Source organism: Aphelocoma coerulescens (assembly GCF_041296385.1).
Source record: "Aphelocoma coerulescens isolate FSJ_1873_10779 chromosome Z unlocalized genomic scaffold, UR_Acoe_1.0 ChrZ, whole genome shotgun sequence".
NCBI lineage: Eukaryota > Metazoa > Chordata > Aves > Passeriformes > Corvidae > Aphelocoma > Aphelocoma coerulescens.
The window spans coordinates 10,514,175-10,535,897 of record NW_027184085.1 but is presented as its reverse complement, the minus strand read 5'-3'; the positions used below and the strand labels follow the sequence as shown (position 1 = coordinate 10,535,897).

The 21,723-nt window shown below is 56.1% G+C and overlaps 2 protein-coding genes across 2 annotated transcripts; one reads left to right on the top strand and one right to left on the bottom strand.

Annotated features, from left to right (window-relative positions):
* Positions 1–360: 360 nt before the first annotated feature.
* On the top strand, positions 361–15,889 carry LOC138103431 (carbonic anhydrase 9-like). Its single transcript, XM_069001725.1, has 12 exons — positions 361–543; positions 7,449–7,472; positions 8,633–8,803; positions 10,978–11,120; positions 11,785–11,877; positions 12,121–12,187; positions 12,431–12,588; positions 12,734–12,869; positions 14,982–15,005; positions 15,204–15,230; positions 15,366–15,459; positions 15,599–15,889. The coding sequence occupies exons 1-12, from the start codon at positions 411–413 to the stop codon at positions 15,660–15,662; spliced, it is 1,134 nt and encodes a 377-aa protein (XP_068857826.1). The 5' UTR covers positions 361–410; the 3' UTR covers positions 15,663–15,889.
* Positions 15,890–16,525: 636 nt separating this feature from the next.
* LOC138103602 (gamma-secretase subunit Aph-1b-like) lies at positions 16,526–21,223 on the bottom strand. The gene is made up of 7 exons (XM_069002019.1): positions 21,012–21,223; positions 19,990–20,160; positions 18,815–18,888; positions 18,521–18,643; positions 18,043–18,170; positions 17,688–17,811; positions 16,526–17,451 (listed from the first exon to the last, which is right to left on the bottom strand). Exons 1-7 carry the CDS (start codon positions 21,122–21,124, stop codon positions 17,414–17,416), a joined length of 771 nt encoding a protein of 256 aa, XP_068858120.1. The 5' UTR covers positions 21,125–21,223; the 3' UTR covers positions 16,526–17,413.
* Between the last annotated feature and the right edge of the window lie 500 nt (positions 21,224–21,723).

The window sequence follows — 21,723 nt, the reverse complement described above, 5'->3', positions numbered from 1 at the left end:
CTGAGGAGAGGGGACACCCACTGCTGAGGAGCCTTTCACCCGCTGCTGGGGAGAGGGACGCTCACCTTTGAGGGCTCCTTGACCCATCACTGAGGAGAAGGGACACCCATGGCTGAAGAGACTGAGGAGCCGACTGGGGCCCCCCGCCCCCTGCTCCACCGCATGTCCCGGTGGGGGACTGGGGTGGGGTAGGGACACCTCCGTGGGGAGCCCCGGATTCGAGTCCCGCGTCGGGCGGCTCACCTGGCCGGACCGTGCGGCGGCAGACTTTGGCTCCAGCCCCTATAAAAGGTAACGGAGGCGTGATTCAGAGCCGCCGCCTCCTCCCCGCCCGCTCTCACTTACGTGCGGCCGGGCGGGCGGGCGGGCAGGCACGGAGCCGCCGTCCCGCACCCGCGCACTTGCCGGAGATGAACCGCGCCGGGCTGCGGGTCTCGCTCCTTCTCCCGCTCCTGCTCCTGCCCGCCCTGGGCCGTGCTGGCTCCGACAGCGAGAGCGACCAGGAACACGGCGGCGAGGATCCCCCGCATTCCCCCGGGAAAGGTGAGCAGGGGTCCCTCGGTGTGCGGGGCTCCACGAGGCGCAGAGCACCTCGCTGCTGCCTTTGGGGTCCCCGTGCGTGAGGCGCCTCGGAGCTTAGTTAGGGATGGCCGGTGCCTGAGCACCCTGATGCGTGCCAGCACCCCGATACTGAGTTTGGGGTCTCTGATACATGGGGTACCTTGATGTGCAGGGTTCCCTCTCTTGTTGAGTTGGGAATCCTTGATGAGTGGAGCGCCCCAGTGCAAGGGGTGCTGGATTTGGCGTGTCTGATGCTTTGTGGAGAGGTGTCCCCACTGCCAGGGAGTTCTCCCCTTGCTTGGTTTGGGGGCAGGGGGGCTGCTCTACCTCCTACTGCACCCTTTTTAGGGCTCCAGGTGCGCCCCAGGGTGAAGTGCCCCTGTGGAGATGTGTTCCCCCAGCATCGCCCAGCTGCGGGCGCTGCACCCCCCAGCACGTCCCTGCCTTTGTCCCTGCTCCCGCCAACTCCCGACTGGCCCGACCCCTGCCCAAGGGCTGGGCCCTCGCTTTGTCCGCAGCCCTTTTCCCTCACTGGGTCCCGTTTGCATCAAACTGAGGGGGTCAGGACTTCCTGAGATGGGGGTACAAGGGTTGTGCACCAAGCAGTCCCTGCTTGCTCCCGCGGACCGCCCGGAGCTTCCAGCCCTGCACCCTGGCGCGGTGAATGATGGCCGGTCCCCCTTACCCTGCAGCGTGTCGGCTGGGCTGCCCTGCATCCATCTGGTCCCCCCCTGCCCGCCAAGAGCGGGGTCTGGTCCTGCTGCAGAGTTGGAGGGGGGCTGCTCCACTGCTGACGATGGGGGACGGGGGACGTGACAGAACGCAGGACTGCAGGGTTGTGTGCCCCTCCTCCTCTCCGTGAAATGTCTTGCTGGTGGTATGGGGGCTTTCAGAGTTAGAGGTTCAGGGGAAAAGTCCTGGATCTTTGGTCTTGGTCCCTTTTCTGACTGGAGGCTACGGCACTACCACGGCTCTGCGGGGATTTTGGGGGAGTGCTGTGGATTTTCTTGCCTGGGGACGAGTGCTGCACTGGGATGTTGCTGTCCCTCGCTATGCACCTTGTCCCCTCTTTGCCCACAGGTTTGTTTCCTGGGCTCAGCCTCATAGCGTGTCCTTGGTTTTGCCTCTGGTAAGGAGTTGTCCTGACCTGTGCCAGGACCACTGCCCTGTGGTAAGGACTGGGAATAGTTTGGTGCCAGGAGCTGCTTTTGTTATTGCAATGAATCACTCTTCTTACCACTCTTGCCGGGCTGAGCACTGGACAGAGATGGAGATGCAGACGGTTCTTGCCACAGAGATTAAGTAACCCAGGCCACAGGGTGGGAGGGTGTTGGGTGTCCAGCATACCGGTGTGCTGTGCTGGCCAAGGGGCTGGACACTGAGTGAGGTTTGAGAGGGGTGGGTGGGAGGACTGGGATGGAGAAGGGGCAAGGAGGTGGCCAGGAGGTCGGTAGGGAACAGGCAAGTTAGCCCGTGCTATACCAGTGTTAAAGGCTGAAGGTCTGGATGGAATCCCATGGGAAGCAGGTCATGGCTGGAACCCTCCAAGGCGCCTGCCAGGTGCCAAGAGCTGCGTGTCTCAGCACCTCTGCTGGGTGATGAGATGGTTCCCTCTTCCTTGAGGCTTGTGCATGAGGCAGGGCTGGTGGCCCCCCAGCCCTGGGCACTCAGCACGTGCTTGGGGATTTGTTGTGAGGTTGCTCTCTGAGAAGACTCTGCTTGCCCAGAGACCTGAGTCCTGTACTAAGTGTGTCTTTGGGAGACAGTAACTCTCTCTCCCTATTTCCTCTCCCTGCCATTCAAATGTATCTTGCTCTCAGTGTCCTCCTCTTGGTCATTCCCTGATGTCCTTTACTTCCAGGAGAACCTATTTTTCTTGCTTAATACTCCTTATTCATGTCTCTCCCCAGCTCCAAGCACTGATCTGTTCTCTGGGATTTCCCCATTTTTATCCCTTTTGTTGGGATGGCCCTTTCTCTGCAGCACTCTGGTTGTTTCCTGCTTCCCCCAGCACCTACTGGGGCAGCTGGGTTCAGAAGGAGCAGGAATGTGCCTAGGAGTAAAGCCTGCCCTATGTCTTCCTCCACCCAAACCCTCGCCCCTCTCGGTGGGAGCTGGTACAGTCTTGGGCTCCACAGCCCAAAGAGAACAGGATCTCCACAGCCTCGGGAGAACAAAGAACAATCCCTGCAGCGACCTGTGCTACCAGTGGCAGATTAAAAGCTGATCCCAAAGATTTTCAGTGGGTCAGAGTTTATAAACACAGAGGGGCTTTAATGCAGCCAGGCTTGGGAGGGATCAGTGCCCCCATGGGCAGCACATGGGGTGGTGTCCTGGGCTGAAAGTACATGGGTGCAGCTGCACGGGGGTGTATCTGGAGGGAGAAACCAGGGAGGAGGTGGGGCTGGGACAACACAGCCCTTCCATACACATGTTTCCTGTGGGACTTGGCAGAAGGATGCTCAGGTTATGCACCCCCCTGCCCAGACCCTCTGCCTGTGCCATGTTTGCCACAGACTGGAGAGCTGGCTTTGGGCAGCATGAGCACAGTCCGGGTACCATGATCAGGTTATTGCTTTCAAGGGATGTGGTGTTTGGATATGTTTTGTAGGCTGGGACCCGGCTGCTGTGACTGATTCCTACTCTGGGACCTGCACTCAGCGCATCTCTGCATGTTCTGGTACCTCCTGGCTTACTGACCCTTGGGGAATAACACCCCACTTACCCTCTTTTCTGGGCCATGAGCTCCACTGATCTCTCCATAGCCTGGAACTGATCCAGAGACAGGGCACAGAAAGGTGGTCCTGGTCTGGCATCTGCAAGCTGAACTCATCCCATGGGACTTTGACACTGGTATAGCTCAGGATTGGCTCCCAGTCGGAAGAGGAGGCTCTGGCAGCATGCCAGCACTCCCCGTGGCTGAGCACAGGGCACCGTGTGCCTGGCCAATAAGAGAGCAGGATGGGAAAGCTAGAAGGGAGCCCGCTGTCCTGCCTGCCACACACGAGCCATCCAAACTTCTGGAGCTCAAGCTCACAGCAGTGGCTGTGTTGCTGTCAGGCAGCATCCATGCTGTGAGCAGCACATGTGTTTCAGGGTTGTCAGGTATCCAGCAGCACCATCAGACTGCACAGAGCCTAATATATGAAAAAACTCAGGATGGGAGGTGCAGGCCTATAGGGCAAACCCTCTGATCCCCTTCCTTATTGTCTGGCTCTGCTGAAGGTTGCCTCCTGGTCTGTGCAAACGATCCTGAGTCCTTTGGGTGCACAGTCCATCCCTGTGTGCCCTTGGTGAGGTCTCTCTTAGGTCTCACTTGCTGCATCAGTGCCTTTCCTATGAGTGATTCACAGCATCCAGTGGTTGAGCTGGCTCCTCACGCTACCAAAAGCTGCTCCTACCCTTCCTCCCTGGCTGCAGGACATGCGGAGCAGCACGCTGGTAATAGCAGCGTCTGCCTGAACTCGGCAGGAAAGTGTTGTTGGATGGTGTTGGATATCAAGGAGGGAAGGGAGCTGGCACTTGCAGCAAAGCCTGTATCCCAGAATGGGAGGGCTGAGTGGGAGCAAAGAACAGTGGGAGAAAGCACAAAGGGAGGGTGTAAAGGGGGGAAACTCGTGGGAAACTTGGCTGGACCGCGGGCTGCTGGGGAAAGGCAGGCGGCAGGCAGTACTCAGGTGAACCGGGGGGCTCTGCGCGGCTGAGCACGGAGGCGTTCTCGCCTGCAAGGGCAGGCAGCTCCTGTCAGCACCCTACTGTGTTTTCCCGCAGGAACCCCTGCAAGGAACCCTCTTCTTGCGCGTTATCTCCCGGTGTGCGTATCGCATCACCAGGGCTGTTTCCCCCCACTTTTTCGGGAGCGCTTTGCAGTCCCTGCCCGGGCAGTGGGTGCTCAGAGGTAAGGCAGGGCATGCAGAGAGCTGCAGCATCCGCTGCCGAGGTTCTTTTGTGGTGAGTGGCAGCAGTTCAGCAGAAGGGAGACCTGGCATCACACAGCTTTCCGAAGGAGAAGACGTGCTCCGGCGGGAAGTGTGGGAGGCAGACTGAATTATGCAAATCAACACTTGGGCAGGGCAGTGGGTTAATGTTCATGGCTGCGAGACTGCAAAGGCCCCCAGGTGGAAGGGATTGGAGCAGTTAGCGCAGGGCTCCTCCGAGCCGTGCCGGGGCATGGGGGAATGCTGAGAGCCTGACCCAGCGCCCGAGCTGGGCTCGCCTCGGCGCTCTCCTGCAGCGCTCGGTGCGTGCGCCACGGGGGCCCAACCCTGCACGGCTGCGCTCGAGAGATGCCTGCCCGAGAGGGCGGCCTGGCTGTGCCATCACTGCACCCAGAACCACGGGGTGGGAAAACGCACCCACGGGGGCTTCAGTGGATGGATAAGAGCTCATGGATCCGTCTGGATTTGATGCCAAGACATCCCTGGGGAAGTCTGTTGTGGTGGGGTGGATTGAACTGGTTCCTCGGTGCAGCTGCAGCCTTCGGGGTGTCCAAAGCTGCCGAGCTGAGCTGGCAGGAGGCTGCAAGGAGGGTCCAGAGCCCCCGCAGCTGTGGGAACAGATGTGTGCTGGGAGATGTGGGAAGCTGAGGTAATTGTCAGAGTGCTGACACAGCAGGGCAGGTGTCAGCACAGGGCTATTGCTCAACCGGTGATACGATGTTTGAGCTGCTTTCTGTCAAGGCAGAGTCCCTGTAGGTGAGCAAAAAGTGGGGTGTTGGGGCGGGCTGTGCCAGTTGAGGCATGTGCAGTGAACTGAGGCACCGTGTGCCACCCCCGGGGTGCTGTGCCTCACCTGTGCCAGGACTGCCCCAAAGTGAGTGTTTCTGTGTGCAGATAGTGCCCAAAGGGGTAGGAGAGTGGGAGCAGAGTGGGAAAAGACATATGGTGTTTCCAGAGGAGGGTCTATCTTCTCTCAATTTTGATGCACAGTCAGTGTCTGGACAGCAGGAATCCTTTGTGTGAGCAAAGTGGGCAGGATAAATGGATCTCAGCTTGCTGTAGCACAGCTGGGTGCATGCCTGGGCAGTACCATGCAAGCAGGCATGGAGAGGGCACTGCAGTCTGTCCTGGGGCACATGTGTCCTGGTGCATGCAGCTGCGGCTTGCCCAGTCGTCTGCTTGCTGCTCCTTCTTCCTTTGTCTTTGGGAATACCCAAGAGATCCCTGAGCATTGCTCCTAAGCGTCAGTAATGCGACAGAGGTGAGTCACCAGTCATACTGGAGGGAGCCCTGAGATCTGTTCCCATCTCCGCAACATACAGTGCCCCTAAACACCCTCCAGCCCTTCCCAGCCTGGTTTGGCTGTGGTCATCCACTCCCCTGAGCAGCAGATGCTCCAAAACCCCCAGCAGTGCCCATGCCTGGATCCTCACTGAGTGGAGGGCAGGATCCTGCTGGGCTTAGGGCCTTGCATGGGACATCTGGGCCTGGGAAAGCTTGCCTCTTCCTTTCTCACCCCTGAGCTGGAATCCACTCCTATTAATAGCAAGTGGGTGTCGATAGCTCTTGTCAGCAGCAGGGATCGGGGCCGGAGCAGCTCCTGCTGAGATCCTCCAGCATCCTGGTGAGGCTGGCAGGCAGATGGCCCCACCAAGGGACAGAGATTATATTGGGGCTCAACTGTACTTCTTAAATGCTCCTCCATGTCATTGCTGCTGTATGAATGCCCCCCTTTGCCCCAAACCTGTCCCAGTCTGGCACTCTCTGCTCCTGCACTCGTGATCTGAGAAGTGCCAACAGCCTGTCTGCAGTGACAAGCTTCCTGGTAAGGACAAGTTAGGAGGAACCCATGAATTACATATTGTGCCAGTTAGAGCAGGCACATAATCCTTTTGTGCCATGTTTCCTTGCTTGGGGCAATCTGAGTCCCACATCCCTTTGTCTGGAGCTGGTTGTTTAGAAGGGCTGGTGATAGCCAAGGTGTTTGGTCGAGGACATCTGAGAAGAGGCTCTGGTGCACTCCTAAGGCTAGCTCCAGTGATGTGCCAGGAATCTGGGCATTGCTGACAGCTCTGGAGGAGAGTGACAGTGCAAGGGCCAGCCTGTTGAGTACTGGGTACTCTCAGGACCTTCCCAGGAGGGCTTTGTCCCCTCTAGATCTGCACAGTGGGCACACCACCAGCTGTGGGAAACTCAGATCACATCTTGCCCTGCTGTGGTCACTGTGTGACCCATGGGTGACACAAGAAGAGCAGAGGTCCTGGCACAGGATCCCCCATCCTCCCTCCTGCTTTTCCTAAGGAAAGGGTTTTGCATGGTAGGACTTTACACAGCTCTGTGTGGGCATTTGGGTGGTTATATGAGTTACAGCTGGGGACAGGAGCTGAGCATTTGGCCTGGCACATTTTCCTGTGAAAGCCCATGCCTACCGCAGGGGCACTCGCTGATGTAAAGAGAAGGTTTTGATGCTCCTTTTCTTCCTCTGCTCTCAGTCCCAGGCAGCTTTCCCAGGTGGGAGGAGGGCGTCTGCATGGTGCAGTGCATCTTGCTGCCCAAATTCCTCGTGGAGTGGGGGAGCTGCACTTGTGAAGTGCCTTGTCTTGAGGCAGTGGGAGGCTTTGGCTGCTCTGGAGCAGCTGCTGGTACAGCTGCTCAGTGATGGAAGCCAATACCTCTGATTTTTCCTTTTTAAGGACAATGCCAAAATGTCAGGCATGGAGTTTTCCCTCTGACCGACAACTGCAGGGGACCTGGCCGTGCTCTGAGGAGGCAGTACCCTCTGGGAACATGCCTCTTGTTGGGACAGAGGGAGAAGTGGGAAAGCAAAGGCGAGGAGGGGGATGGATGGACGGCAGTGGGAGCACAGAGGCCTGCTGCCTAGCAGAGACGTGTTTGCTGACAACCTTTCCCTTCCATTCATGTGGTTTTTTTCTTTTCTTTTTTTTCAAGGCCACAGCCACTGGAGCTATGAAGGTAAATACCCTGCAGTTACTTCTGCTTTTTTCCTACTACCCAGCAAATCCTGGGCCTGAGCCAGCCATGGTTAATGATTACAGGGCTTCTGTGCACACTCCACGACTCACCCTTCCCTCCTGCCTGACCCTGACACAGTGCCTGCACTCAGGCGTGGATGGGCTGAAGAACTAGGTGTTGCTCTGATTTCACCAGGAAGCAGCGGCTCCAATGAGGGCTTTCCTAGCCCCTGGGTGTGGGGGGATGCCCCTCTGGGAACGGATCCTCCCTGAACGAGAGCTCCCCTGACCCTGTGGGAAGCCAAGTGGGGGAAAGGGCTGCACTCCCCAGGCTGGACTCCCCGTGCTGGGACTTTGACCAGCCCAGGGATTAGCTTGTCTTCACTTCTGCCCTCTGTCACCCTCCCTTCCCATCCTGCCTGGCCCTGCCCTCCCATCAAGGCTTGGGGGGCCTCTCCACAGCACCCATGATGGGCACCACCACAGTGCTGTGACAGATGCACCCCTTACTACTGCACCATCACCCTGGGGTTTGGCTCAGCTGCTAAAGCCCAGCTCCGTATTTACAGGGGTCCTGCAAGGGGCTTGCCTGGTGATGAGCCTGGGTTTGCACTGGCCCATGACATGCTAGAAGCAGACCTCTGCTGTGCAAAGGGAGGTTTCTGGGGCATCAGCTGTGCTTATCACAGCTGTGGCACTGGGGAGAGGCGTCCATTTCTGTGGCCAACTGAGCCATGCGAGCTGGCCCTTTGTAACAGAGCCCAGGAGCACTGTGGTACCTTGCTCAAGCAGCAGCAGGGGCAATACCTACCAGAGGCCAGGCTGTTCAAGGCAGCAAGTGTGTGATGAGCTGCAGGGCAGCAGCTCCTCAGCTTGCCAAGTCCACTTGTAAATGATCTTCTTGCACTCTTCCTAAACACCCCAAAAATAGACTTTCCTGGCAGCTCACCATGCTCCGAGACCTTTCCTGATACAGCTGCATTCAGTCACATGTTGGCATAAAGCTGCTCCCAAGCTAACTTCATGGAAGCTAACCTTATGTGCATGGCTAATTCCCTGGCCAGTGCCTGTCCCCTTCCCCAATACCCCCAAACCTTCTTTCTGGAGGTGTCCTCTTCCTGGCGCTCTCACTGACAGTTCCTCCCTTCCTTCTTGCACCAGACCTGAAGCACTGGAGTACGGACTACTCGGACTGTGGGGGCACCAAGCAGTCACCCATCAATGTTGACACAGCTCAGGCCACCTTCAGCCCTGACCTGCGGCCAATCCAGCTCTCTGGCTACAGCCTGCCTGCCAACAAGCAGCTCAAGCTGAAGAACAATGGGCACACAGGTAGGGGCAAAGGCACCTGCAGGGGCTGGAGCACAAACAGAGGACACTCAGACTCCCCCAGCAGGACCAGGCTTCTCTGACACCCTTCCCCTGGGCTCTGGGAAGGAAATAGTCTTGCAGGCTGCAGCCCTGTTGCCTTCTAGGCCAAAACAGAAGCAACAGGCTGTAGAAATTTTGCAGGTCCATGTGTTTTCTTGGACAAAGTGAGAAGCCCCGAGATGTCCAAAGCATTTGGGAGCTGGCTTCAGAAATTTTTTAACTCCACATTTTCTTTAAAAATGTGTCTCTGGTATTTCTGATGCAGGTTTTCAGCCACTGCTTCCTCCCCTGCATTTCACTTTCAAAGGACTCATCAGTTGCTGGATGTGGCTTAACCTTTAAGCTACCTACATCTGTCTTTTAGGGCACAGCTTTGACCATCTTACTTTGTACTTAAGGATTCTATCTCAAGACCTTAAAACTTTTTTATAGGTCTTTTGTTTCCCTTCTCCAGTATCAGATGGTTTTTGTAAAATTCTGGACAGAACTTATTCATGTTATTTTAGTATCAGCCTCAGTATGCCAGATACGGACAAAAACCACATCTTTCCAGAGCTGAGGATGGTTGGACCTGGTTGCTACCAGCTTTTTCTTGGAGGAAGCAGAACGTGTTGTGCACACTGGTGCCTGCCAGTCCCCAGGCTAAGAAAAGGTTATGGAGAAAGGGACTTAAGAACTTGCTGACGGTGTGATAAGGCACCTCCTTGCCCTGGTAGCCAACGAGATGGAGCTGACCTGTGTATACAGCAAACTTGACAGGTCAGACTTGCTGTGTATGGCCAGATCAGCTGCGTGGTGCATGCGCAGAGCTCTATATTGTGGCCTCCTGCCCTAATGTGCCTGCAGAGTTAAACTAGTTGAGCTCAGTGGTTGCTATTTTAGACACCCTGGAATCTGGTGTTGCTTGGTGTTTAGGAAAGCAGTGAGAGCATTTTCATTGGGCAGGGGGGAAGTACTTTCTCACATGCTTATAAGATGCCTTTTTTTATTGTGGCAACCACTGGTCTGCTTTATGAAGATCCATAAATAAATAAAAAGTTGCAAGTCCAGTAAGATATTTGTACAGTTACTCATTTCAGTAACAAGGTATTTATGCTATACAAGCATTTTTTGAGGGCCTGAAAATGACTCAGGTAATTATGAGAAGGAAAACAATAGTTTAGCTATACAAAAGAAGTATAAAAGCAGGTAAATTCATAGGGAGGGAACAGTTTCTCACTTCCTGTATTTGAGTTTTCTATCTCTGAACCCAGTGGCAAGGAAGCCGAAATGGCCAATGACTCATCACAGCCCTGTTACGTGGTTAATCCCGAATTTGTGCCCTAGCTTGGCAATGTTACTAAGACGCACTTCATCTAAAAAGGGAAAAGGGAAAGAACTTACATTAAAAATTAGGAAAAAGGTGCTTAAAAGGATAGGACAGCCTCTCTCAGGGTCAAGGGATGCTCCTGATATTTTTGCCACATGTCCAGGTAACTCAGTTTTAGATTTGCCACATTGCTGCCTAAGTCCGAAACAGCTGGATAAACAACATTAAAGTAAAGAAAAATCAATGTGTGAATTTATGGTATCCAAAGAAGCAAAAATTTTAGCTCTAGGTGCTTTCAAAATATTTAATGCTTCTGTGCCACTAGCTCCAGTGCTGTCGTACACTTACAGGCTGCTTTATTTGAAAGGTCCCAGCTTGCTAAGAGTTGCAGCTCTCTGTCCAACTGCCCTGCTCTCACAGATATCCACCACTCTGCCAGTATCTTTCTCTATGAATTTTGTCCATGGTCTCTTTATATTATTCTCACTTACTCAATAAATTGTTGGATAACATTTGGCTTGGAGCTGGCCCTGGGAGTCTTTGCGGAGGGGGTCTTCACTTTCTGGCATTTTCGCAGTAGCTATTTTTGAAGCTGATGTATTTACTGCAGTTTCCTACAACCTTAAGTCAAAAGTTGAACCCTGGCACATTGGCAGGCTTGCCCACAGCCTCATGAGAGATGGAAAGCAAGGTTTTCTGTTATGACCAGTTTCTAGAAACCCAGGGTGACTGTTTCCCTTGAGACATCTCCTTTGCGTACCTGTGGAAAGGACTGGGCTTTATGTTGAATTACTGACTTACTGACCTCTTCCTTCTGCCTCCGCAGTTGTCCTTGAGCTGCCTGAGTCCCTGGCCCTCGCTGGTGGCTATGCCCAGCAGTACCGAGCTGTGCAGCTGCACCTGCACTGGGGGTCCCCGCTGGGACCCGGCTCAGAGCACACCATCAATGGGCGACGCTTTCCTGCTGAGGTAAGGAGCCCTCATGGTGCTGGATGCATCTTTTCCCTTGTGGTGTTGGGCAGGGAAGGAGTTGGAATGCTGTGATGCTTCTCACCCATGGCTCTGGTTGTCACTGGATGTAGGCTGTAACCCCTGGCCAGGATCCTGGGCAGCTCTGCAGCTGTGGTGGTTCAGTGTAGGAGGCTACATTTTGATGCTGAGCCAGACACATGTGAAGCCTGGTCCTGGGCTGATGGAGCAGGAGCTGTGTCAGCTCCCAGGCTGTGGAAGCCAGCTTCCCTGGAAGCTGTGAGCCTGCTTTGGGAGCTACAGGGACTGTTTACTCTGTACACACTGTCCTCTTGCTCTGCCAGCTCCCATCTGGTTTTATCCCTCCTTCTCTAGCTGCTGTCATCAAACTGAGCCTGGCTCTGCAGTATGAGCCACTGGTATGCAGGACAGAGTGCTGGTTTGCTGTTCCTGACCAGGGAAGTTTCTGCAGGCAGACCTTCATGCTGGCTGCTTTGCAGCAGCAGATTTTCTTGGTCCCGCCAGCATTTTCCCTTCCCTACAGGGGTACTCGTCACATCTGCATGTCTCTTACAGCCCTTGCATCAGCAGGCTGTAGCCCTGTGGGAGTGAGCATCTCCCAGTGGTGCCCATCCAGGACTGGGATTACGTGTTTCCCTTCCAGATCCATGTGGTCCACTACAACACCAAGTACGACAGCTTTAGAGAGGCATTGGTTCACCCAGATGGCCTGGCTGTACTGGGAGCCTTTCTGGAGGTGAGTTCCATGGATCAGCAGGGGGAGGATAGGACTAGAGTGGGCAGAGTTGGGCACAGTTTTGGGGACTGGCAGAGGTGCAAATGCACCTTGAAAGAAGGGGAGAGAAAGGGCAGAATGAAGGGGTCACTGGGATAGGGTGCCTCTCTCAAGGGGTGATACCTTCTTGCTGGCACTGCCATCACCATCTTGTCTCCCTTTGGCCCCTGTCCTTGCCATTACAGTGGGGTCTCTTTGTTGCAGGTTGGGCACGGGGAGAACCAGTACTACCATGAAATACTAAAGCATCTGTTCGAAATCCAAGAAGTGGGTAAGGCCCTGTCCCACTAGTGCTTTGTCTCAGCGGCTGCAGTCCAGCAGAGAAGCCTGCTGCTCGGCAGAGCAAGGCTGCAGCAGGCAGCCCACCTGCTTTCCCCTGCCTCCCAAGCAAACCAGCTGCTCTTCCTCCAGTGGCTGCAGTGGCACATACAGTACCAGACTGCCCACGATCTTCATGCTGCTGTCCTCCAAGGAATTTGTACCAGTCTCACTCCCATTATGTTTCCTCTCCCAGGACAGGAAACACTGGTGCCCGGATTCAACATTGCAGGTCTGCTGCCTGACAACCTGAAACTCTACTTCCACTATAATGGCTCTCTGACCACCCCTCCCTGCTACCAGATAGTCAAATGGACAATCTTCAACCAGACCATGCTGCTTTCTCATCACCAGGTCTGTGTGGGCAATGAGCTTCGCACTGGGTCTTTCCCAGCCTGTCCCAGTAAGCTGATGCAGGTGCCCTGTGCCAGTGCTCTGCAGCTCATCCAGCCCCCAAAGGCAGGATGATGCTATTCTGTTCACACTGTTCTCCTTCCAGATGTCAATGCTGGTTTCAAGCCTGAGAACCGATGATGACAAGCTGTTGCAAAGCAACTACCGGCCAGTGCAGAACCTGCATGGGCGACGGGTGCTGGCGAGTTTCCAGACCACCCCTTTGGTGAAGCACGCTCCTGGTAAGGAGTGTGTGAGTGTGCCCAGGCTGCTCCCAGCTGCAGGGATGCAGTGATGGGGCGAGCAGCAGGAGTCAGTGCTTTGCTGTCTCTTACAGAAACACAGCATCTGCATGGGTTAGATGTGCCCAGCAAGTGATGTGTGGCAGCACTGGTCTTAGGGTCCCACACTCTCTCATTTCTGCACTTCTTTCATGCTCTCTGGGGAAGATTGATTTCTAGGAACTTATAGTCTTGCAGGCATAACAGTAGCAGGACTAGGGGATGCATGGTCAAGAGCAAACAGGCAGGTCCTAGCACTCCAGCTAGCTACTTCAATCCCAAATGCAATAGACAAATTCAGTAGGAGCTGCCAGAGATACAAGCCTGCAGTGAACACCCCTCCTCCAAATCCTGCAGGAAGGGCAGTGCTGGGGACCCCTCCTGAAGGCTGCGCTCTGCCAGTGGGGCCTCACAGCTGTGCTGGCGAGGCACACAGTCCCTTGCCTGAGAGATCCCTGTCTGCCCACCCTTTATTTCTCCTTGAAGGTCTTTCTTGCATTGGTGATTTCCAGGCATGAGTAGAAATCACTATTAATCCTCAGGTGTGACTATCGCTCTGCATCACTGAATTTTTGCCCATTGCTTCTCCCTGAGGTCACTGGGGTTTTTCTGTTTAACATCCTGTTCCTTTTCTTTTCTGATGGCATTTCCTACACCTTTTGTGAAGGTGACTAATAGGAACAGCACAGGGTTGGTCCCAGGCGTCTGGGCAATGCCTCGATAACCACACACTGTGGTGCAAGGCACTTCCCTCACCATCCCACCTGCAGCCTGCTTGCTAATGGCTGTAGGCTTTTAATCACTGTGGTCTTCAGCCTGGCCAGCTCTTTCCCATGTGGCACTGCATCAAATACTTCACTGAAGCTGGGAGAGATAAAATCTACCACATTTTCTTTGTCTAGAACATCACTTATCAAAGAAGGATATCAGGTTAGGCTGGCATGCTCTATCTTTGGTAAACCTGTTAGATACTTTATCATATTTTCCATTTACCTCCAAGCCTTTCTTTTCCTATTTTCTTGCAGAAGCTGTTCCAAAGCCTCCCAGTGCTGGGGCAAGGGGGGAGTTGCCCAGTTCTATTTTTTTTCTTTTCATTTTTTGCTATTTCTATACAAAACTCCCTACTGTAACAAAGCCACAAGTCTCTTGTTCCTGAAGTGCCAGGAGAATGCCCCAGTACTCCTGGATGAGGTCATGCCTTGTGTGCACAGAATTGTTGGGGGTTTCTCCCCACGTCAGTGCTGACTGCCTGCTTTACCCCTGGGGCTGCTGAGCACAGAGACGGGGTGCTGTGGGGTCACATCTTGTTTTGTTTGTAGTTGCACCTTCTGTGCCCATTGTTGATCTTTTTTCCAGTCACCACCAGTCTGGGATAACCGCTCCTGCCCCCAGCTGCTGGGTGGAGGTGGCAGCTTTCCTGGATAGAGCCCGCAGATAGTGCCACTGTGTGCAACACCCAAGCCGTGTACAGATGATAAAGCAGCTCTTTAAAAGCCATGTTTTTATGCTGGGTAAACATTTGTCCAGCACAGCTCCTTCCCAGCATGTAGGGCCACCAAGCCATCCCCATGCCAGGTGCCCTACGTGTAGTGTGTGGCTGCCTCTTCTCTGGGAGCTGCTGACCATCTCACTCCAGGCAACTGCTCCCACAGTTTCTGCTTGCTGGGCTCATCCCATGTGACTCTCTGGGGACTCCTGTGGGGTCCAGTGCAGTCATGGGGTGCTGAAGTGCTCAGCACCCTGACTGCTCCCTAGGCTGTGGCAGCAGCAGTGGGGGGAGTTTCTGGCTGGGCTCAGCAAAGCTCAGGTGTGGGCTGTGGTTCAGGGATCCATTTTTCTCCCTTTTCCTCCCTTTTCCTCATGCTTCTGCCAGAGTGTCAGAGCTGGGCTTCCTGCAGCAAGATGCTGTGAGCTGCTGGGGATGTGGCAGGCATCTCTCCCCTGCTCATGGGTGATGGGGAGCCTTGAGGGGAGCCTTACTTTGGAAGTGGGGTCTGAAGGCCTGCAGGCTTGAGACTTCCCTCTCCAAACACTTCAAAGGCAACTTCCTGACTGTGTTGTCTCTCATTACAGGTAGCGATGATTCAGCAACAGCAGGTAGGTGAGGGTGGGTAGGTAGGTAGCAGAGGGTCTGGCACAAAGCAGGGGAAGGAGGGCACGGGGTGTACCTGCTTGGGAATTGGGGTCCTGTGGAAGCCATGTGCTGAGCTGGGAGCAGGCAGCCAGTGGGTTTGTAGGGCTGCTCTGGCATCCATGCTGCTGGTTCTCATCCGCTGGTCTTTGTCTCCTTTGCAGAAGGACACTCCAGCTCATTTCATGCAGGTAAGTGTGCTTAGCCAAGGCTGCTCCTTTGTCTCCTCTGCCCCTGGGCTACCAGCCTACTCCTTGCCTCCTCTTACTCAGCTAATAGTCGCAGGGAACCATCCCCAGAGTAACACACCTGTGCTTGGCTTGCAGGAGATGTGTTGGCCGTGCTCTTTGGGGTGCTCTTTGCTGTCACAGCACTGGCCTTTCTGCTGTACATCTACAAGCACCGCAGCCAGAATGCACGGTGAGCAAGGGAGAGATGCAGGAGGACAGGGCTTGGAGGCAGAAGGGTCCAGGGCATGAGAATGGGGTTTAATAGTGGTTTTAGGCAACAAGACCCCGTGCCTGGTCTAACACTCCCCCCTTCTTTCTTTCCCCAACAGGCTGGACTCTCCAACCAAATCCAAGGTCATCTACACGGCAGCCAGCACTGAGAACACCGCATAAACTCCACACCTCTGTGGCAGTCCCAGCCCCACAGGCTCAGCCTGCCACTCCACCTCCCCTCACTCCCATCCCAGGTCAAGGAAGACCAGTGCTCCCGCATCCCTTGGCTGCATGAGCTGCCCACATGCACTGTTTGTCTAGGGGCAGCATTTGGCCCCAATAGATATTTTTGTTATAAAAAAGGTAAAAACTATTAAAAAAAAAAAAAGTAAAATCCTCCCATGGCACCAGCTGTCTCTGCTGTCTTTGTGAGAAGCTGTGGGGCAAGAAAGAGCGCCCTGGTGAAGCTGGACTCACAGTGGAGAGGGGTGTGCAGGGACCCCTTCCCAAACAGCAAAGACAGCATCAGCCTCTGTGCACCGGGCAGAGCTCCAGAGTAAGCAGCAAAAGGCTTCTTGTACAGCCCAGCCCTGCCCTCCATCACTCTGGGACTTCTTCCTCCTCTTATTTGTGCAAAGCATTGGAAAAACATAGCTTGGTAGGACTGAAGAAAGGCAGAGCTGAAGGTGGCAGAGCCACCGCTTGCTTGCTGGCCAGCCCCCACCCAGCTCACCCCCAGCTTTATCATAGCTAGATTAGCCAGAACAACCCTAGATCCATGGCTACCTCCCACCTTTCATGATGGCTTCTGTGGAGCTGGAGCCAAGTCCCAGGAAGCTTTATGGCCATGGCAAAAGCAGGAGAAACTGGCCCTGTCTGGGAGAGGAGAGGAACCTGCAGGTATCCAGCCCTCAGCAGCCTCCAGGCAAATGGGGCCTGCAACTGCCAGACCATCCCCCTCCAATCATATCAGCACAGGCCACTGCCACCACTGCTTGTACCCTCCCCACAAGGGCAGCACTGATGGCCACACACACCCCCACTTGTCTGTGGTACTTAATTTTATTGGTATAAAAGCCCACTGTGGATAAAACTGCCTTTTCAGCCCAATGGCAGTTTCTCCCTCCCAGCCCTGTGGCACAGAACCAGGGCTGGTACCCGCCTGAAAATCCCCAAGAACAGGAGAGGGCAATGATCCATTGGAATGGTCCCTTGAACCCCCTCCCAAATCTGTGCCGGCAACAGCTGTGGCATTGCATCTCCTCCCAAGCCCTCCACCACCCTCCATGTCCACTGGGTCTTTTGCATACTGTCTTTTTCCCTCTTCTCCTCCCATCCTGCGAGCTGTCAGTACCCGTGGGTCCCCCAGCACCATCCTGCTGCACCAGGATGCCGGCTCACTGCGCTACTGCAGGGCAGTGCCAGGGCCATGGCTTCTGGGGCAGCAGGACTGGGCAGAGAGGTGGAGAAAGGAGCACTACAGCAGCCAGCCACGACCCAGGGCACGGCAGCACTTTGCAAAGCCCCTTCCTCCACCCTGCAGCGAGGAGGCAACGCAGGCCCCCTGCCCTGGCATGGGGGGCAGCACATCTGTGGCAGCGGGGGGAGAAGCGATGGGTTTCTTTGGGCTCAAGCCTCCGGCAGTCACAGGCAGGCTAACTAGGGCTGAGCTCACAGCAGGGCCAGCAAAGTTGGGTCCCCCAAAACTGAGGTGTTTTATGGGGACTCCCAAAGGGGCGTTGGAGTGAGCCAGTCTCAGCCACACCGGTCGGCGGCTGCCACAGCTGGACCCCAGCGCCTGTCCCACCAGGGCTGGCCAGGGTCCCCCAGTCCAGGAGAAAAGATATTGCAAAGAAGGTGATGGCCGATCCTGCCGCCAGGATAGGAGGGGAGGGGAGGGGTGGCTGGGGACTGGAACATCCTGCAGGGCCTCAGGATCCTGGCTGGGGGCTGGCTCCACTCCGTAAACCTGCAGGAACCAAGAAGAGAAGTGGTGAGTTTTCACCAAACTCTTTACCCCACTTCTCCCAGGAGAAGCAACAACCTAACCACAGCCTCAAAAACTCCCTGCTCCTCTAAAGTGGGAGACAAGGGGATGATGCCCTTGTTTGAGCCACAGAGAAAACCTCTTGCCACCCCAGCACTGGTCCTGGTACCCCATGAGACCCGAAGTGTCCCCCATGCCTTTTTTGGAGCAGTACTTACAGAGCAGGAAGCGCCGCAGGTTCTGCGCAGATCCCCCCGAGAGCAGGTACGCCCAGGCAGCGGCAGCAGCCATCAGCAGGTAGGAGGGCACCAGGCTGCCCACGTACAGGGGGTTGCAAAATGACTGCGGGAAGAGGCACAAGAAGAGAAGGGTGAGCAGGCAGGAGAGGACAGGGACAGGATGCGTGGCAGTGTCACCACCTCAGTGAATGGAGTGGGACAGGTGGCACCAACCCCAGGATTTGGTTTGTGAAGGACCAGCTGCTTCACTAGTGCCAAAGGCTGTTTCACCCCAGCATGGGACCAGTACTCTGAATATAGGTCCCAGTGCAGAGCCCTACTCCCAGTTACTCACCGACCCCGAAACAGTGAGATGCATGATAACGACTGCTGCGATCTCCCACCAGCGCCGGTGCTCGCAGCCATGAAAGAAGAGGATCCCCCAGAAGGTGTGAAGGAAAATCAGCACCATGGTCATAAAAGCTGCAGGGAGAAGTGGAGGTGTCACCAGGGACTCACCCACCTGACCTGGCCTGCAGGCTTGGGGAAGGGATGGAGATGAATCAGTAAAAGGGGGATAGAGAAACAGCATGGCTGGACTGGGAGGTGCTGGGTCAGACTTTGAGTGTGGGAGACATGAAAAGAAGAGCAGGGAGAGTCACAGGGAACAGCAAGAAGGGTTTGTCACAGAGAGATGTAACAAGGGACCGTAAGGAGCTCAGGTGGGTGAGGGTGCAGCATGGGCAAGACAATGTAAGAGGGAAAACTCCAGCGCCTCATCTGCTGCCTCTGTGGTGGGGCAGAGATGTGAGCGAAGGGTGCCACTTACTCACCTGAGGTCAGGAAATACAGCTGTGAATCCCCATGGATGCCCACAGTGCCAGGCCCTAACGCGTCTGCCAGGAGATTGATCATGGAGAAGGCGCCGCTCATGAGACCAAAGCCCACGCCAGCCACTGTCATGACAGGGACACTGTTAAGCTCTGAGCCTCCCAAGGGCCACCCCATGTACCATCCAGCCAGCTTTGGCATGAGAAATCTCTCTTTGCTCCCAGCACCATGTGCAGCCCTGCCCAGCCTCGCCCCCTGTCCTGTGCTCAGGCTGCTCTGCTCTGCACAGCACTCACCATATGCCATTTGCTGAATGGAAATGGGGGAGCAGCCGTCCTCACTGAGGGCCACCAGCCCCTCGATGGCCTTCCTGTGGGGTGAGAGCACACTGGAGCCCAGCACAGCCAAGCCACCTCCCGAGGCATGGTGCAGTATTCACTCTGCACCATGCCACCTTCCTGGCAACCTCCCCCTCCCCGAGCAACACCCACCACGGAGATCCTCCGTGTGACTGTACCACCAGACAAACCAGGCATGTGAAAATCACGTGAGGCCACACGGAAAGATTTTCCATAGAGGAATGTGGGTGCCAGCCAGCCCGGCAGAGCAGGGCTGGTGTGAGCAGGACGCTGGGTGTAAGGCAAGCAGCACCCCCGCATGGAAAGCAGCCCCACTGCAGGCGTGGGAGGCTGTACCTGATCTCTGCACTTATACCGAGAAGATGTTGACAAACAATGGAGGAGGTGCAGGGAAGAGCTCGAAGAGCTAGAAAAATTCTTTCGGGGGAGAAACTGGGAGAGGAGAGGCTTCATAATTTATGCCAACTAGAGGTGTGACAGGTAAGGAGCACGCCAGGCAGCTCCTCGGCCCGGGGAGGACAGCAGCACTTGGGACCGGAGATCCGCAAGGCGAAGGAAACGCAGTAGTTTGTGTCAGAGGCTGCTCCGTGGAGCTCTGCTACCCTCTGCCTGCCCGCCTCCGGCAGTGCCCTGCCGCAGGGAGCAGCATGGCCTGCAGACATGCTCCCCCCAGCATTCTCCCAGCTTCCAACCAGGAAGACTAGGGAGTATGAAGGACACCTCCCCGTGCCTGCCTGCCCAGCCCCAGCACAGTGTCCGTCCATACACAGGACAGGGTGCAGCACGTGCTTCCCTGCCAGTACAAGCCCCTGTGCTTCAAGACAATGGTATCAGGAAGGCTGGGAGCTGCCAAAGCTGCAATGAGACTGTTTCCTGGCTTGGTCAGGGCACCAGATCCTCCAGAGCTTAGGGCTGCTCTGCCCCACCACCTGACACCCACTAAGGTCAACACACAGAAGCAGGTGCCACCCATGTGCTCCCAGTAAGCACTGAGGCAGTTTCGTGCCACACTTGACATTCCCCCCAGTCCAGCAGCTCACAGACGGAATCTGGCACCACCATGGCTGGGAAGACTGTCCAGCAGTGCTGGCACAGCGGGGAGATGCCATTACCTGAGGAGCTTGTAGTAAAGGAAGCGGAAGGCCTCCTGCAGCAGCACAGAGAACATCACCCCAAAAATCAGGAGCCCCTTCTGCAGCCGCTCATCCTGGGGGTCGCTGGCTTTCACTGCGATAAACCAGATGAGGGACGAGAGCAGCAGCGACACCAGCCAGAAGAAAGCCCTGTAAGAGACAGAGCTTGCTGGCACCGGTGCTGTGCTGGAGCTGCTGCTGTGTTGGGACTGGCACCGGCAGCTGTGCCCCGGCCTTGCCCACTCTCTGACCAGCACCAGTGCCATTATGGTACCAGTGCTGGGCAGCTGGTGCCTGTACTGGTCCCACCACTGTGCTGTGCCTGCACCCCTGCTCCACTGGTCACCAGAACTGGCAGCAGTCGCCCTGTTGTGCCCACAGCAGTACCAGCACCCGTGCCAGGCTCATATCCATGCCAGTACCAGTTCCAGTACCATATCCTTCTGGTCTCACAGTGGTACTGGTACCAGTTACCCAGAGGCACACAAGCACCAGTACCACTACCAACCCTACACTGGTACTGTATGAATGCTGGTGCCCACAATGTGCCAATGGCTGTGACAGTAAGAGAAACAATATTTGTGCTCTTACCACGCAAGCAACAGCATCAGCATGAGTCCTGGTGACTCCAGTGAGCCCACAACAGCACCAGCATGAGTCCTGGTGTGTCTGCTGCACCCACGATGGTGCCTCAGCCAGTAGTCACATGCCTATCACACCCCTGATGCTACCAGCACCCTGTCACACCCATACTGGTACCAGCACTCCTGTCACGCCCATCCTGTACCAGCACCGTCACTGGTACCAGCACCCCGGTCACGACTACAGTGATCGCGTACAGGCACTGGGACCAGCACCAGCAGCAGAATCGGTGCCCCCGCCACGATCGTTCTGGTAGTAGCACCGGCGCTGCTCCTAGCGCCCGGCCACGCCCACACGGCTCCCGGAGCCGATCCTGGTCCCACACCACGGCAGCACCAGAGCCCCCATCGCTGACTGACCCGGCGATGAGGATGATGATGCGGAGCGGGTCGCGGGCGATGGTGAAGATGAAGAGGCCGAACGCGGGCCCGAAGGCGATGAAGGTGCACCCGAAGAAGACGGCGAGCGTCATTTCGGCGGGAGCGGGGACACGGGACCGGGGTCGGACCCGGAGCTCGGACCGGACGGGCCCCGCGGCCCCTTCCCCCTCCGCCGCCCTTCCGGGGCCGATGACGTCACACGTGCGCGCGCCGCCGCCGCCGGAAGCAGCGTCCCGGGGCGGGCGCGGGGGGCGGGGCCAGGCCCGTCAGTCACGGCGGGCGCGGGGCTGGATCTCGGGAAAGGCCCGTCCGGAGCGTGCCGGGCCCTGGGACAGGCTCCCGGGGGAAGGGGTCACAGCGCCGGCCTGGCAGAGCTCAAGGAGCGTTTGGACAACACTCTCAGGCACACGGTGTGACTCTTGGGGTGTCCTGTGCAGGGCCAGGAGCTGGACTCGATGATCGCTGTGGGTCCCTCCCGGCTCGGCATGTCCTGGGGTCCTGTGGTCCTTTGCGGGCGCAGCTTGGCCTTGTCCCCACGGCCCCCCCACGAGTGGGGCCCTGCGCGGCCCCCCAAGAGCAGGGGCTGGGTGAGGCATGCAGGCTCGTGGTTCTGTGTTCCCCCCACTTGGCACCTCGAGTCCAACCCCATCTCAACGAGATTGACACCGAAAAGCACTTCAGGGCACTTCCC

Excerpts from the sequence above, each read along its gene's own strand:
- LOC138103431 (XM_069001725.1), top strand. The coding sequence starts at position 411 with ATGAACCGCGCCGGGCTGCGGGTCTCGCTCCTTCTCCCGCTCCTGCTC. Across the intron at positions 12,188-12,430 it reads GTTCGAAATCCAAGAAGTGG|GACAGGAAACACTGGTGCCC; the intron begins GTAAGGCCCTGT and ends TTCCTCTCCCAG. Across the intron at positions 15,460-15,598 it reads CACCGCAGCCAGAATGCACG|GCTGGACTCTCCAACCAAAT; the intron begins GTGAGCAAGGGA and ends TTTCCCCAACAG.
- LOC138103602 (XM_069002019.1), bottom strand. The coding sequence starts at position 21,124 with ATGACGCTCGCCGTCTTCTTCGGGTGCACCTTCATCGCCTTCGGGCCC. Across the intron at positions 18,889-19,989 it reads CTTTACTACAAGCTCCTCAG|GAAGGCCATCGAGGGGCTGG; the intron begins GTAATGGCATCT and ends CTCACCCCACAG. Across the intron at positions 17,812-18,042 it reads ATCTCACTGTTTCGGGGTCG|TCATTTTGCAACCCCCTGTA; the intron begins GTGAGTAACTGG and ends CTCTTCCCGCAG.